The sequence below is a fragment of the Populus trichocarpa genome, chromosome 3 (assembly GCF_000002775.5).
Source record: "Populus trichocarpa isolate Nisqually-1 chromosome 3, P.trichocarpa_v4.1, whole genome shotgun sequence".
Classification (NCBI taxonomy): domain Eukaryota; kingdom Viridiplantae; phylum Streptophyta; class Magnoliopsida; order Malpighiales; family Salicaceae; genus Populus; species Populus trichocarpa.
In genome coordinates, this window is record NC_037287.2 from 20,884,145 (window position 1) to 20,900,384 (window position 16,240).

The window sequence follows — 16,240 nt, forward strand, 5'->3', positions numbered from 1 at the left end:
AATCTGTACTGTCATGGCATGGCAGATCGCCTTGGGACCTGCCGACCAAGGGTTTATACCGATTTGGGTTGAAGACAAAATATAAGAAAGAAAAAACTTATTGATTTGCCAAGTTGATCTGCTAATCTAATCTACCTGGGCCTGACTCTATTAAAACCCAACCGTGTATTAAGCTCTTTCACAGCAGCACACAGTTTCTTCTGTTACAATATCTATCATGTTTCAAATTGTAAATACAACAGCAGTTTTAACAGATAATTCATACAATCACATTTGATTTTAAGGCTGCAGTTTAATCAGATACAAGTAAACAATGAAATCGACTGTGTAACCAGAGTTTTGAATCTGTAGTAAGCAGGCAAGGATGAAGGTATTCGAAGTAAATGCAGACGCATTCCTAACATACTAGTCTGAAAACAAAGATGGGACTTTGGAATTCGATGAACTTATTTTCAGGATCAAGGGTTTGGATGAATATATCTTCTCTTGGTTCTTCGGTCACTCCACTTTGTGTCGCGTATTCCAATGCCATTTCATAGTCCACCTGCAAATAAAATTCACACATGTCAAAGAAATATAAAATTTACATGCAAAGGAAAGAAAATATGCGAGGGAGGACTGGGATAGCTAGGAAATTTCACTTGAAATCGAAACATTGGGCTGTTATAAGCCTGCCAGAGAACCAGCTGTGCTGGAAAACTGAAAGACAGATAAAATCTTTTCCTTGATGTTTCTAATGTCAGTTTTCAATACGTAGCAACATCTTTACATCTTTTGATTAGAATCCCGTATTGCTTGATTAGTTTGGCATATTTTTACCAAAGAGTTGGAACTTGGTTTGGCAATAGGAGAATCTTATAGTCTCTAATCCCCCATTATTAATGCAACAGCCATCCAAATCATAGCTAGGATGCACCAAAAGGCCATTCAAAATTGTCAGTGATGGAGGATCCACAAGTTTCAATTAGACCTCACCTTTTCAACATGCTCAGCAAGCTTTTCCTTGATTGTCTCTTTTGTTATCAAATTAGCTGTTATGTTGCTAAGTATTTCCGCTTCCTCACCGCTGTAACGCTTCTTCTTTGATGCATGTGACTGTGACATGTATTTCAAAACATCATATACAGCATTGGTAGCATCAGGAATATACCTGCCAGTACATTAAAATTTGGTTTCAGACTTCAGTACATGCAAATAGGAAAAAGAATAGGACATTTTGGACAACTCTTGAGAGAACAGGTCAGGTCAAGAGGAAGTACCTGCTTAGATTTCGTTTTCTCTCCTGTTGCTCACGGGCCAGCATTTTCTTTATAATTTTGGATTTTAGCTGGATGCAGCATTGCTGAATGGCAGACTGGAAGGCTGATTTTATTAGCTAACTTGTAAATTTCTACTGCTGTGATCAAAATGACAGAAAATGGGAATAAAAAAAAACCACCTTCACAGCTGTAGCTATCTCATTAATATCATCTCCAATATACTCCTTGCCAGTCCCTTTAAAGGGGATTTTTGTGCTCACGACACTGACAAAGACACCAATTTTGTCCTGCGTCTGGTTAATCTTGTAACTCCCCCAACTGAAAGGACATTTTAATAAACCATTTTGTTGCATTAACTGTGAGAACATTCCATCTGCCTCCCACACCCACCCCAAAACTATCAAAAGAAATGGCTGTACTGTTATATCTTACTTGATTCTCTTAAGTGCAGTCCTGGTGACAACATCTGCACCTTGCTCAAATAGAAGTGGAATGCGGTTTGCAAATCGAAATATATTCAAGCCCTGCAGTTTAGAGAAATAGTTTTGCAGGATAATATCAGCTAGGATAGAAAATCAGAAAGAAATTTAATTAGCATAAAGCATGAAATACATCAGACCAAGGGCATTAAATACACCATCACAGAATTTGCAGAGTTGCCTTTAGAAACCCACGATCAAGTATCATGCGCATGCAATTAACATCATATTGCTTTTAAGAAGCTAACTGGCAAACCAGTGCCTGATGCTTTTACTTCCATAGATGGAATAGTAATTCCTTAATTTATTTTATTTTACCAAAAAAAGAAAGAAAGAAAGTAAAATGTGTATTTTTAAGCTCATAAACCAACCCAATAAATACAAACGCCTGTCTATTTAATTTCACAAAGCATTGCTTATCAAACTGGGATGTACAAACAAGGTCCAATTGTCCCGAAAGCAACACAAGCCAGCACTTTCAATGGTGTTGGTTTGTGAATCATAAAAGTCCTTAAATTCCTGGTTTTAAGGTGCTGGATTTGATCAAAACCTACACATATTTCCTAAGCTAGCCTGATTTGTTTCATCACAATCACAATATTAAGAGAGACACACTTACTTGCTTAACATCCTTTCCACCCACACTGACACCAGCTTCTACAATAAATGGGTGACCCTCAAATACTTGAGCACTGCATATAATGGTAGTAAAGAAAGGCCACATTTAGAACATTGTTTATCCATTAGCAGAAAAAAAGATTAGTAATATTTTTTTGGTTCCGATACCAATAACTATTTTACCATGCAGGTTGGCTTTAGTTAAAAAAAAATAGATATAGCAAACAGAGATTTGAACACAACCTGCCTGAATAAGTTGCAACCATATCTGGATGCAGCTCCTTTATAATTCCAAGACGAAGATTGTATTCCCCTGCAGGACTAAGACACTGAAAATGGCTTATCAGTAATGTGCTAAGCTATAAAAGTTGTATTATACAAGTAGAGCACCACACAGTATGAAGTGAGGACAAATCACATCAGCAAAATCAATGGCAAATAAATTACATTCAAAGCCTAAAAGCATCTTACATCACCAGTAGGGTCGTCAAACTTGGCTTGGCGAAACAACTGATTGATGCGAACTATCTGCTGATCAGTCAGAGATTTTACAACCATTTTTGGGCTAAATTCTGGACCCATTTCCCCTAAAAAATTGGGAAGGATTATTGTTACAACAACAGAATTTTATTGTTGAATTGCATACTGATAGAATGTAGATATTAATTTTCTCACCAATTAATCGTTCAGCAAGTGACTTTCCTATGTTTACAAATTCATGCTGTAGAAACTGCAAAAGATTCTGTTTTGAAGTTTCCGCAATGAGGCGTTTGATCAGCAGTAAATCAACAGATGATGGATGGTGTTTTGTCTCGAGAGGAACTGGAGGCATCACATCAGTTCTCCGTGCAAATTTTATAGTAACATTCTTACTGCAAAAATGGAAGTAGCATGTGCTTAACAGAATGATGATGCACAAGAATAGAAGCATGAATGTGTACACAAGAGAGAGAGAGGGAGAGAGGGAGAGGGAGAGCATACTCTGGTGCATCTGATATAAATCTGAAAAGAAATTGGGCATAAGGAGTGATAACAGCCATTTGCCGCATGTAATGCAATATCTTGGACTGCACATACAGGACAAAACACCACTATTAAAACTTAAAATAGACCAAACAACATTGCTGAACACAACTGCAATGCATTGCATAAATTCAAAGTGTACAACGAAATGTTAACATAGGCAAATTATGGTCTACATACACGATAAGTTGTCCAATTTCCCTCAATAACAACTTGAATTTCAGCTCCATGCCAACAATCATCATTGTTCCGTTTTTCATGTAAATGAATGTGAGGAATGTTCCTGGTTATTTAAAAGAAGCACCATTAATGGTCTGATAGAAGCTATAACCTCAAGCATTTTTTCCATGGAATTAAAAAGTTGCCATTTATTCTTGGAACTAAATATGAAACTCAGCACAATACGCATGTGGATATGTAACAACAAACACATAAACAACCTAAAATATAGAAAAATACCATCACTTATGAAATATGTAACATCCATGTTTATAAGACGATCCTTGAAAACATTGTGCATTCTGTGTATTCCTAAATTTGAGTCATACCGATGAATATCTATATCCAGCCTGCAGAATGAAATATAGCTTTGGGCCTTCATTGATGACGAGATCTCTATAGGAAGCCCTGTACTCATTTTAGACCATATCAATGCCTGCATAAGTAAAACACAGTAAATTAACATTAACTTCTAATCTATAACATGATAATTAAGTGTAAAAAATGTGGACCAAATCAATCAAATAAGCTTCTGAACTGAGACAATGTGAAGCATTGTAGCTAAAAAAGCTTCCCTTAACTTTAATCATTTGCCAACAATCATAATATGGACAATGTTCATTTAGGCAGCATCAAAATGGCCAATCCATGATCATAAGATGCAATTTAACTGATATTTTGTTATCCAATTTCCATAAGGTGGTTGGACAGATTCAAGGATATATCCCAGCACAAGAGCTGGGGGAGGAAAAAAGCAAATATAATGATGATGTAGCATCAACATTCGCGGGATAACTTATTCCAAATGGCAGTAACAAAGATGCATAGTCATGCATGCAGCAAACTGCAGAGAAATTCATTACCATTTTGGCACCAAGACCAAACTTGCCACGAGTCTGCTTGAGACCATACTTTGTCCCGGACAAAACTGCATACATAAGTACACTCAAAATCAAGCTCGTAAGAATTATGGTAGTTTCAGATATTTGTTCATATTTAAGTAACTATTCAAATCTGCATGCACAAACATAAGTTGCCAAGTGACAACCAACCTCGTCCGAACATATTTGGGATATCATCATGTGGCATTCCTTTTCCATTGTCCTGCATATAAAATCAGTCAAGAGTCATTAGAATTCACACCTTCAAAGAGAATTTTGGCAATAACTCAGAAACACATTTACACCACCACAAAATTAAGAAACACGTATGAAACAACAAATACTAGATAAAACATTGAGTGTAAAGTATATCACACCTTGCATGTGACTCTGTAAAATGAGGCCTCACCTCGACCCTTCATGCCCTTCATAGTTGATTGTTCTTTTACTTTCTTCCCAAGAGAAGCATTCTTCGCTTGCACTTCTTGAGCACGAGCTTCCTTCGCCAATCTTTTCTGCACAACTCAAAACACATCACAAACAGCTTAATTTCAACAAACTGCCAAAACCCAATATCAGAATTCAGAATAGAACCCAACACGCACACACACACACACACCTCACGAGCCTTAGCTGTCTCGTAATCATCATAAAGTTGCGCATCAACACGCTCTCGATCAACAAGACCAATCATTGAATTAAACTTACTTTTCCCTATCTCCTCACTGCAACAAACCAGATAAAAATTTGACCAAGCTTAATAATTCACACATTCACATACACAAAAAAATATCATAAACTAAAAAACTGACATCGTAATTTCTACGACAGGAAGTTCCGATATCGCTTCCGCCGAATCAAGCGAATTTTCTACAAGTTCTCTCACTGTAGTATAAAGAGATTTCCCTGGCTGAAATTCACAATAACTTTCACCCAATCAAAAAAAAAAAAAAAAACCACTTACTATCAAAACAATCACAATGAATCTTACATTATCAAGAACTGAAACTTACATTATCAAAGCCGGCAATGTTCTTGTTCTCTGCGAAAAATTCAGCTGGAGATTCTGCAAAAAAAAAAAAAAAAGCAAGCTCAAAAAACTAAAGGGTCTAACCAAAATGGGATTTTTATAATGAATCCATAGAGAGAAACACTGACTTTGTTTGAGAAGGCTTTCTTTGGGTTTCCTTGGAGTCTTTGATTTGCCTTTCTTTGTTTCATTTTGGCTTTCACTGCTTCCTCCGATTTCCATTCGAAAAATCCACAATATCAGACTCTAAATCCAAACGGGTCTAATTAAAATTGGTTTTTTGAAAAAAAAATTGTTGATTTTGTGATTGAATTAATTTTTTCTTTTTCAGCAGGAGAAATGCACAAACCTAATGTCATAGGGTTTAAGAGTTTTTAGAGGAGTTTGGTTATGCAGTGTGGTGAGATGCGGGGGGAAATTGTGTGTGTGTTATGCTCTACGGTTGTGATTAAGTGTACTTCTGGTTTGAGTTGGTTGACGGTACAGATTGGAAGGGAGTTTTATGGAAGGGTGGTGTTAGCTGTTAGGGCTAAAGAGTATAAGAATCTTATGTGTGAGCTCTGCAGCTAAATACTTTAACTGTAAAAATATTTTCCCGCCAATAATCTAGACGTTTTATCTTGGAAATGGAGAGGATTAATGCTAAAAAGACATAATTAAGGAGCAAAGAAGGGGGGAAACAATTGCTGTTTTACGAGAAAATCATAAAAATGGATTATATAATTCACTTAAACCAAAGAATTCTAGCATTGTTTTAAAATTTTACTTAAATTATAGATTAGTCAAGTTAATTCTATTTTTTTATAGAAAAAATAATTAAGATAATATCGTTTTAATATAAATTTTTTTAAAATAATTCAATAGGTTTTATTTAGATCGATCAGGTTACGAGTCAACCCCAGTTATTAACTGAGGTAAATCAAATCAATCTTTTCTTTATTTTCTTTAAATTTAGAACAATCTAAATCGCGGGTCACAAATCAACCCTGATTATTGATTGAAATAGATTAAATTAATTATTTTTTATTTTTTTTAAATCTAAATAGATCCAAATCTTGTATCAATAAATCCTGGAACAACCTATTATATTCAAATAGATTTTATAACTAGAAATTCAAGTAATCTCTTTACCATGGCTTCATTTTTGGAGGGTTCAAATATTGTTAGCGTTACATGATGTAAGAAATATTTTCAACAGAACAACTAAACTGAAAATTTTTACTTGTTTTTAAGTAAAAAGTAATAGTGAAAAGTATCATCATTCTTACTTGGTAATGTAAAAAATTCCTACTGTCAATAAAACACAAAATTTTCCCAGTTAAAAAAAAGCTGAGAATGTTACTGTCCTTTTAACGACAAGAATGCACTGAAATACATGACTGTTTCAATGGTCAATGAGATCGGCTTTTAGTCAGAGCTGGTTATGTTTGGTGGGGTTTTTGATGATGTTATTTATATGATAATGTTCTTAAGTATTTGTAATAAATTTTCAAAAATATATTAATTTTTCCCACAAAGAATATACAGACCATATTGATTAATTGGGCTCCCAAATAATTATGGGGGACATTAACGGTTGATGTGGAGATCCTAAGCTACACTTTAATTAATTAATTTAATGTCATCTTAAACAATCAAGAAGATCACACATCGAGCTAGCTAGAATATCCTATACATACCATCCGAACATGAAATCCAGTGCTCTCTTGGCAGCATTCCGGTTATCTTTGGCAGAAGAAAGCGGCACAAGCAAGTGAGAATTTATAACGTGTTTGGAAATATAATTATAGTTATTTTTAAGATTAATATAAAATATATTATAATTATTGAATGAAGTTATTTATTGTTTTAAACATAATTGTGAAAAACTTTATCAAATTAATGATCTTGGCCACTTAATTTTTGAGTTAATTAGCAAGTTATCAAGTTAATTATGTTAATTATTTTATCTAAAATAATATTATTTTAATTTTAAAAAAATATTTAAAGTTGACCTAACTAAATTTTATCTAAATTTAAACTATCAAAATTCAAAGTAAAATATGGTGAGGTTACTAGCCACTTTTTTTTTTTTGGGTTTTGCTAGCATTAAGCTAGCCATCCCTTGGAGTCAATATCTTTTTTTTTTTAGATTCAAGAAAATCTCACCCCTGACTTGAACTCGAGACCTGCTATGCAGATCTCAAGCTCTTGGTCATCACGCCACGCTCCTTAGGGATGCTTGGAGTCAATATCGATTATTCATAAGAAAAAAATGCATTTTACCAACTAATTTTTGTGATCCCAATTAATAGTAGATTAAATTTAATTTGATCAAGAACATTGTAATGGAGTTATTGTCCATAATCATGATCATATGCTAATAATTCACTTACATGCTCCAAGATAACACTTTAATCCAGCATTATGTTGTTTCTTCACACACACACACACCCTCTCTCTCTCTCTCTCTCTCTGTTTAATGTCATTAAATTAGTTTAGCTAATGTTAATCATGTAAGCAATTTTGCCATGTATAATATGGTATGGTAATGAGATATTAAAGCACAATACTCTTGATGTCAAATGCAATTAATTCAGATTTCCTCTCTATATCCATTTTGCGGTTTAATCTTTCAAAATCTTTAAGACTTTTGGGAAGCCATATTTCTTGAGTAACCTTAGAATTGTTAGTTACAACTTTTCTACTATTTATCGGATGGTTAAGATGTAGCGTAAATTCAAATCTTTATTGTATAATTATATATTGTATAAAGACTTCAAATTAAATTTTGAAAAGCTTAGAATTGTTTTATCTAGAAAGGAATCATCGTAGAATCAGGATTTTGACTGATTATCTATCCATTAGGATTAAGATTTTGCTTAGGCCTAGTTTTTCTTAGAATCATCTTGCATGTTCTTGTGTGCTTAAAAAAGAGCTAACAAGAGAAATTTATAATGTGTTACAAGGATTAAGTATATTTTTTGGGATTCATATTTGAGAGTTCTTGGTCAAAACTTGTATTTGCTTCGATTATAATAAAAAAACTTCTCTTCGTTTGTGGATGTAGACATAGCAGAACAACTCAAGATCACTGCATTGCATGATTGTTTCTTTTCTGTTCATCATGGTAATATTCTCTATTTTGTGTGCGATCCTTAGCGCTAAAAAAGTACTGTTCATCATGGTAATTTTCAAGAAAATTAATTTATTACAAGAAGAGACATATATGTCTATTTTTTGAGGAAGCTCTTAAACCAGTGAGCTGAAAGTTTAGGATATCTCTTCAATCCATCTTTATAATCTACATAGTTGATGCCAAATCGGACGGTGTAACCTGCATACCATTCAAAATTATCCAATAACGACCATGCAAAGTATCCTTTCACATTTACACCATCCCTGCAAAAGGAACAAATGATACGAATTAATCGTGTTTTATATATATATATATATATATATATATATATATATATATATATATATATAGAGAGAGAGAGAGAGAGAGAGAGAGAGAGGACAAAGAAATTAAGCAGGAAAATGAATATTCCAGTCCATATATAGCACTTACTTGATTGATCTTCGAAGGAAGTCAAGATGATGATGATAATAATCAACCCTCATGGTGTCAACAAGGGCCTCTTTAAGAGTCAACGAACCATTATTAAATTCATCAACACCTAAATGAAAAAGGAAAAAAAAAGGATATTTCGTTTGAAATTGGCGTTTTTGCATCTTATATTTTGCTTTGAAATAATCCTGGCTTTAATGAGAAAGTATTTACCATTTTCAGTGATGTAAATGAGTGGATTTCTGTACTCTCTCTTCACATAGAGCAAAAGGTCTCGAATTCCTCTTGGATAAATGTAAAGCCAATCTGAAGCTGCCTGCGATATTTCATTTCAAGAAAACACACAACAATGTGGTGAGGAGGAAGATAAGGGCTGAGAAAATAAAATCTTCGTTGAACCCTGGTGGACTTGAAACTTAAACTATCCGTACAGCTGACACTTGCAAAAACAACATGGATAGGAAGCCATGGCGTCCATAAATATGCAGAGCGTGTTCAACTCAATCAACATGATGGCAAAGGGGCGGAAAATGGTAACTTACAGTCATATACTAAAGGGAAAGGAACCCTACGGTTGAGTATTGGCGCAGGTCTAGTGAGTTAGCAGCATGGTTTTAGTTTATTTTTCTGAACTTGCTGTATGATCCTGCGAGTAGCTCACTGACTTTTTTGGCAGTATAAATCTATGGCCATAGAACTATAATAAATGGGTTGATTTGATTAATGGTTATGAGCCTTTTAAGCCTAGTCTGGCCTACGTCTCAAGCCATTATAATACATGAGATAGGCCTACCACGCCCATTCCATTCCCAAAGCCATAGGTCATTTAATCATTAAAATTTTAATATTATATAAAAAAATATCTTAATTTAAAATTTAAAATTGTTAATTAAAACTTTATTTAGTTGATATATACGTACCTTTGGACCTATCAAAACACCATGCCGCTCAGCTACATATAGAAACATGAAAAAAGAATTACATGATATTGATTATGATGAGTTTACTTACGAATAAACACTCGAAATTAATTGTTGGTATAATTTCTGATCATGCTTACTTGAAAGATTAGCACGAGAATCTGTTAAATAGCTTGCATTCGGAGAATTAGAATGGGGCATATAAGCTGCATAATTAGTAGTATAGTAATTCAACCCAAGAAAATCAAATGATCCTTTTATCATTTCGGATTGCTCTCGAGAGAATTTAGGCAATCGGTCTCCAACAAGAGATCGCATTGTGTGCGGGTAGTCACCATTTGTCAAGGGATCCATGAACCTGCGAAGATATATATATATATATATATATATATATATATATATATATATATATAAAAAATTTCCAAGTTGAGATTTATGACTAAATTAGTGTGAATATAAAATAAAAATAAATAAAATAATAATAAACCATGATCAAGAGCTAAATACATACCATCCCAACATGAAATCCAGTGCCCGCTTGGCAGCATTCTGGTCATGTTTGGCATCAGAAAATGGCACAAACCATTGAGAAATTAATGTGATCCCTATCACTCCCTTTTGAGTTTTCTGCAGAAGTTCAAAACAAAAATAAATAAATAAAAGAAGTAATTGAATGTCTTTTTTGTAATGTTTAAGGCTGAAACTAATCATAGATAACAACAAAAATACATTTTTGTGTCTTATGTATATGTTATTTCTATGTCAAAGGCAATCTTAAAAGAAGTTAAAAATCTTATAGAATTAGTAATGTATTGAACCTGATATTTTTTCTTGTACAAATGTACAGCTTTGGCATGGGCAAGAAGCTGATAATGTGCTGCCAAATATGGCTCTGTTCCTGAATCTCCTCCAGCGCAATCTAGTCCTTGCCAATCTGAACATCGGCCTGGTGCTAGCAAACCTGCAGCATAACCACCCATGCTATAGGTCCATGGTTCATTCAAAGTGATCCAGTACTTAACTCTATCACCAAATTCTTTGAAACAAATCTCTGCATAGTCCTCATAATCATTCCTGTGATTAAACAAATGATATTTGATTAGTAAAAAAAAATTACACCACACTAATTCTTGTGAAGAAATTCCATCACAATAATTAATTCTAGATAACTATCAATCTGATCGACAATATTATAATGGGATTATACGCCCTAATCATGATCATATGTTAATAATTCAATTTATACGTTCCAAGATAACCATTTAATTTAATTTAATCTTCTAAAGATTAGCTTGGAGACTAATTTTAAGTAGTACTATTTGGGGTATTTGGTTGCTAAGGAACAAAATTGTTTTTGAGGAGGGAACTATAAACTTGTTTGATTGTTTCTCCACCATTCTTCATCGGGTTGCTATTTGGTTGCATACTCAAGATTCAAACTTCACTTATACAGGAAATGACCTCTTAAAATCTTCTGATGACATCAAATTGTGGTGTAATAAGAAATTTTAGGCAGTCTTTTTGTTGTTTGCTGTAGTAAATTAGTTTTTTATTTTCTCATATCCCTTGTATTTTTCTTTGACTATTGGCTTTATGGTCTTCTTAATATACTCTCGATGATTATAAAAAAAATATAAAAAAATAAAATAAAATAAAAGATAACAATTTAATCAAGGAAATTATATCACCTTCATTACCATAGGTGTCGAAAATATTCATCATTCGATGACGAATCCAAAATCTTCATTATTTGGTAACAATGCATCAATGGCTACAAGCCCATTGGTACTTTTGCCAAAAAAAAAAAAAGGCGAAATCTTTATCAATCAATAATTAATCTTAGTGAGATGTGGGAAGGACCTAATCATTTAGATGCACCAAGTGGGTAGATCATAAATTTAAAACCTTGACTTAAAATCTTCTAAGCAATTGCAGATATTTCATTTTTCTGTAAATAACATTTAATTTTTTAATGCTTATCTTGTAAATGACTGTTTTTTAATTAACACACTCAATTATTATAAACAAAAAGATATATTAAGGAATTTAGTTAAGTTACTTACACAATTCTAGGGCTTAAGAAACCTCCATACTCATCCTCTAAGGTATGGGGGAGATCCCAATGAAAGAGAGTTACAAATGGTTGTATGCCTGTGTATGACAAAATTAAAGAAAGAAATAAGGTATTTGCCCATGGCGCCAAGATTTCTTGAAAGAAAATTAAAAAGAAATTATAAGATTAATTATAACCATTGGCTAGTAGCTCATTGATGAGGTTGTTGTAGTATTGGATTCCTTCTCTATTAACACCTCCACTTAGCTTTCCATCTGAGAGGATTCAGGTAAATAAATATTAGATTCGAAAGATGTATAAATTAACAAAAACTTATCCACACATGTCAATAAGTATTTGTTAACTTGACTTAATAATTAAGAAGATCAAAGGCGCTTTTAATCATGAGATGATGTTCAACTAAGTTGTGTGATCATCCAAATTAAAAAAACTAATTAAGTTTCAAAGATTAATTATTGTTAACAAATTCATCTCGCTGAAAATGTATCAAATCTAGCTTAGAAGTTTGGTGACATGAAGACAAAGCTGTATCTTTTGTGTATTGTTACTTTTTTTGTGGTTTATTATAATTAAAGGGTTTGAGAATGTAATAACAGTTGTTTTTTAAAGTGTTTTTTGTTTGAAAATATATTAAAAAAATATATCTATTTTATTTTAAAAAAATTATTTTTTATATCAGTACATCAAAATAATACAAAAACATTAAAAAAAATCAAAATTTAACCAATTCTCATTTGAAATACAATATCAAAGGAGAGCTTAATCTTGTTGTCCTCCTTGTTTTTTAATTATAACCCTACTGAACTTAAGTCTTTGTAGATTTGAATTTTGTTTTCTTGACCAAATTATGGCGATTTAGTGCAATATATATATATATAAAGCTTACTTGGTAATATTCTAGACCATGATATTGAAAATCTATAAGCATCCAAGTCCATCTCCTTCATTATGCCAACATCTTCCTGTGAAATAATTAGACAACAAAATTGCATTAACCCCTTGATCTACAAGCAGTTGAAAAGCATAGTATATAACTCATAATTAATACATTGAAATCCTTGTAATTTTGTTTTCTTTCCCTCATCGACAATTTTATATACGTACCTTGTAGCGATGATATGAATCAATAGCCAGATCTCCATTGGATCCATCCTTTATCTTGCCTGTCATTTCACCATGCACGTATTTTTATGCAATAAATAAATATAATAGACAACATGGCGCGCAAGGCAAGAATCGATGCCTATACATGTTATTAAATTTGATCTGTCCAGCACAAGAGACAACTTGGGAAAGGCGAAGGGTGTCTCTCCCACTTGTCCTTTACGAGAATAAGTTATTAGAATAATCAACTTCTTAAAACATGAAGAAAAAAAAAAAAGGAGTAACGACAGGATACTAATTTTATATATATCCAATGTAACTATCGACAATAATGGTAATAATTAAATATGATAATTATTCAAAACTAGTATTAACAGAAATTAAGCCTCGGGGCCAAAACACTACAGCTTTAATTATTCCTCATCCATTCACAAATTATTATGAATTGGTATAGATATTTAAAATTAAAATTTAATTTGATTATCGATTTTTTTTTCACAATTAAACTATTTTGAATTCAAATTAACACTTAAATATATTTTTTTATGAAAAATTTGAAAAGTCAAAGAATCAAAATGAAAATAAAAAAGTTAGATAGGTGGTGGCTTCAAATCTCATATATTTTATTTTGATTTTCTATTTTTTTTATTAATTATAGATGTCCGAGTTAGGTTATATGTACCTCAACTAATCCTCCAAGACTTTAAAGTTAATGATTATGTAAGTTTGTAGTGACTTTAAAATTTGTGGCACTTAAACTAGTGATTTTTAAAAAATAAACTTAAAATTTAACTAGTTAAATTACACCCTCAAAATAAATTCCCTATCTTTATAGAGGATTGTTCAACCCTATAGTTGCTAGGCTTCGTCATGCTGTTTCTCAAATCAGGTTAGGCATTGTTCATTAAAAATGTGAAACGACACTAATTAATATCTTGTCCTTAACATGTACGTTATACTATGGTCATGAATACGAGATGTTAACGAAGGTGTAACCCAGTAATTTTAATTTTTGTTTATTTTTTTCCAAAAAATTCCGAATCCTAACATAAAAATAACAAGAGTAAAGCTAATTGTTATGGATAATATTAGAGAATTTGTACGATTGTTCGAGGAAATGTGCTTACTCTTATGATGTAATAATTTCTAATCCTACGTACGGTAAATAGTCATTTTGTTTTTTAAAGCAAGTGTCTGCTATATTTTGTCCATAACGTTGTGTCCAAAGACAATAATAAGATAGAAAGATTGAGGCTGTCAAAAATTTGAATTTCATGGCCAACTTGATACAATATTGTGTATCATATACTTCGTAAAGATAATAAATAAATAAACAAAACATGTTAGGATAAAAAAAACAATGTTAGGTCCTTTGTTTTTTTATTTATTTATTTGGGATATTATAATCACTTAGATGTTATAGTCAATAAGATTCTTTAATTAATAGGCGGCATCAAAATTAAATTGGGCATATGCAGTATGCAGGTGAAGTTGAATATATGTATTTTTTTTTAGTATATGGTACCTTCAAATCAATTTATATGTCACCTAATATTAATTTTTTTTAACAATCTTAAAAGTGCATTTATTATATTGGTCTGTTCAGAGAAATTTAATAATTCTTTTCGGGGATGACTCTACAAGATTTGAAAATATAAAATTAAATAACAAAGCATTAATTTCTTAAAACTTAAGATGTAATCAATCTATAAGCATTAATTATTACGTATAAAAAAATCAATTAAAGAATATATCTAACAATTAAAATTATATTTGGGATGAGACATGCATCTGACCCGTTGTTCAGATTAAAATTATAGGAGGAATTATTCAGTAAGAAAAAAAAATCAATTAAGGTTAATGGATATTTCATAATAAATTGTATATATTTACATTAAAAAAAAGTAAGAGAGCATCAAATATATCTAACAACTTTTCACATATAATAATAATAATAATAATAATAATAATAATAATAATAATAATAATAATAATAGCAAGTTTAATTGTTTTCTATAGCAAATTTAATTTGTTGTCCAAGCACTGAATTCTACCAAGAGGTAAAAAGCAGAATTAAATAGCAAAAAAGGAAGTAGATTTACCAACCAAACTAAAGCTACAAATTAAGAGAGGAGAACCTGGATATCTATGGGTGTAAATATCCCATATACTGGGTCCTCGGCCTCCTTTAGCTGCTGCACCTTCATACTGGAAAAAACAAAAACAAAAACAAAAAATCAAGAAGACAGCTTTTCCTATCAACATCTCATGCATCAGGATTTCAAAACCTAGGAGAAAACAAACCATAATATTATCCTAACCTGGTAAGCTGATGATGCTGTCCCAAAGATGAAACCTCCTGGAAAACTACTACGGTTAAGAGAAGCAATGTTAATGTGGCTTGGTGCAGCAGCTGCTACATTTGAAGTCACTGTGCCAAGAACGAGAAGCAGAGTTGGCAAGAAACAGTTTTTGGTTGCCATAGCCTGTCGTTGAGCTAGCTAGACAGGAGAGACCTGCGGCCTTCATATATATAGGAGTTACATATGCCAAAAAGCATGCGATATGACAGGTAATATATATTAATCACTGCTAGCTTTTGAATAAGGTGCAGTGTTTGTTTGATATTATGGTTTAGAGTTTTTTTTTAATTTAAAACGTATTTAAATAATATTTTTTTTAGATTTTTATTTTATTTTTTATATAAACATATTAAAATATAAGATAAATATTAATTTAATATTTTTTTAAAAGTAAAAACAATTTAAAAAGAATTTAAACCACAACATTACCAATCACACCTTAGCTCATCATTCTCGTGTATTTTCCCGATTTTTACTCTGGTGCACGTGTTGTGGGCTCCAAAGAAAGCCACAAATTAATGGTTCAATTTCTGAAATAAGGCGAGTGGACCCCAGTTCACGGGGACCCGCTTTGAATCGGTTGAGCTTCTTCCAAGAGTATGGTTTCAAGGAATATAAGTTTTGCGAAAGTGGTCAAAAATATTCATTAAGTTAAATTAAATTAAATAAAAAATATCAAAAATTCAATTAGATCCCTTCATGCATTGTGTCCAAATTGTA

General features: G+C 32.2%; 2 protein-coding genes across 3 annotated transcripts; both read right to left on the reverse strand.

The window, feature by feature from the left end:
• Positions 1-148: 148 nt before the first annotated feature.
• LOC127905046 (DNA topoisomerase 6 subunit B-like) lies at positions 149-5,980 on the reverse strand. 2 transcript variants are annotated; one of them, XM_052451100.1, is made up of 19 exons: positions 5,638-5,979; positions 5,493-5,545; positions 5,292-5,389; positions 5,099-5,204; positions 4,857-4,994; positions 4,651-4,702; positions 4,462-4,526; positions 3,928-4,034; positions 3,560-3,662; positions 3,338-3,423; positions 3,032-3,228; positions 2,828-2,943; positions 2,600-2,685; positions 2,358-2,430; positions 1,692-1,783; positions 1,439-1,577; positions 1,260-1,354; positions 976-1,150; positions 149-544 (listed from the first exon to the last, which is right to left on the reverse strand). In XM_052451100.1, the coding sequence occupies exons 1-19, from the start codon at positions 5,729-5,731 to the stop codon at positions 398-400; spliced, it is 2,022 nt and encodes a 673-aa protein (XP_052307060.1). In that variant the 5' UTR covers positions 5,732-5,979; the 3' UTR covers positions 149-397. The 2 variants fall into 2 exon arrangements, with proteins under 2 accessions (XP_052307060.1, XP_052307061.1); XM_052451101.1 differs by lacking the exon at positions 5,292-5,389 and having other exon boundaries at positions 5,638-5,980.
• A 2,583-nt stretch (positions 5,981-8,563) lies between these two features.
• Positions 8,564-15,683, reverse strand: LOC18097263 (beta-glucosidase 13). Its single transcript, XM_024597278.2, has 13 exons — positions 15,479-15,683; positions 15,296-15,365; positions 13,158-13,216; positions 12,940-13,015; positions 12,230-12,307; positions 12,043-12,130; positions 10,798-11,053; positions 10,491-10,606; positions 10,120-10,337; positions 9,980-10,011; positions 9,273-9,375; positions 9,060-9,168; positions 8,564-8,890 (listed from the first exon to the last, which is right to left on the reverse strand). Exons 1-13 carry the CDS (start codon positions 15,638-15,640, stop codon positions 8,722-8,724), a joined length of 1,536 nt encoding a protein of 511 aa, XP_024453046.2. The 5' UTR covers positions 15,641-15,683; the 3' UTR covers positions 8,564-8,721.
• Between the last annotated feature and the right edge of the window lie 557 nt (positions 15,684-16,240).

What these genes read in the sequence shown, in the direction of transcription:
- LOC127905046 (XM_052451100.1), bottom strand. Translation starts at nt 5,731, where the DNA reads ATGGAAATCGGAGGAAGCAGTGAAAGCCAAAATGAAACAAAGAAAGGC. An exon ending in AGAAAGCCTTCTCAAACAAA is followed by an intron (nt 5,546 to 5,637) that starts GTCAGTGTTTCT and finishes TTTTTTTTGCAG; the next exon opens with AATCTCCAGCTGAATTTTTC. An exon ending in CCTGTCGTAGAAATTACGAT is followed by an intron (nt 5,205 to 5,291) that starts GTCAGTTTTTTA and finishes GGTTTGTTGCAG; the next exon opens with TGAGGAGATAGGGAAAAGTA.
- LOC18097263 (XM_024597278.2), bottom strand. Translation starts at nt 15,640, where the DNA reads ATGGCAACCAAAAACTGTTTCTTGCCAACTCTGCTTCTCGTTCTTGGC. An exon ending in TTCTCGTGCTAATCTTTCAA is followed by an intron (nt 10,012 to 10,119) that starts GTAAGCATGATC and finishes TTCTATATGTAG; the next exon opens with CTGAGCGGCATGGTGTTTTG. An exon ending in GTGTTTTGATAGGTCCAAAG is followed by an intron (nt 9,376 to 9,979) that starts GTACGTATATAT and finishes GAAATATCGCAG; the next exon opens with GCAGCTTCAGATTGGCTTTA.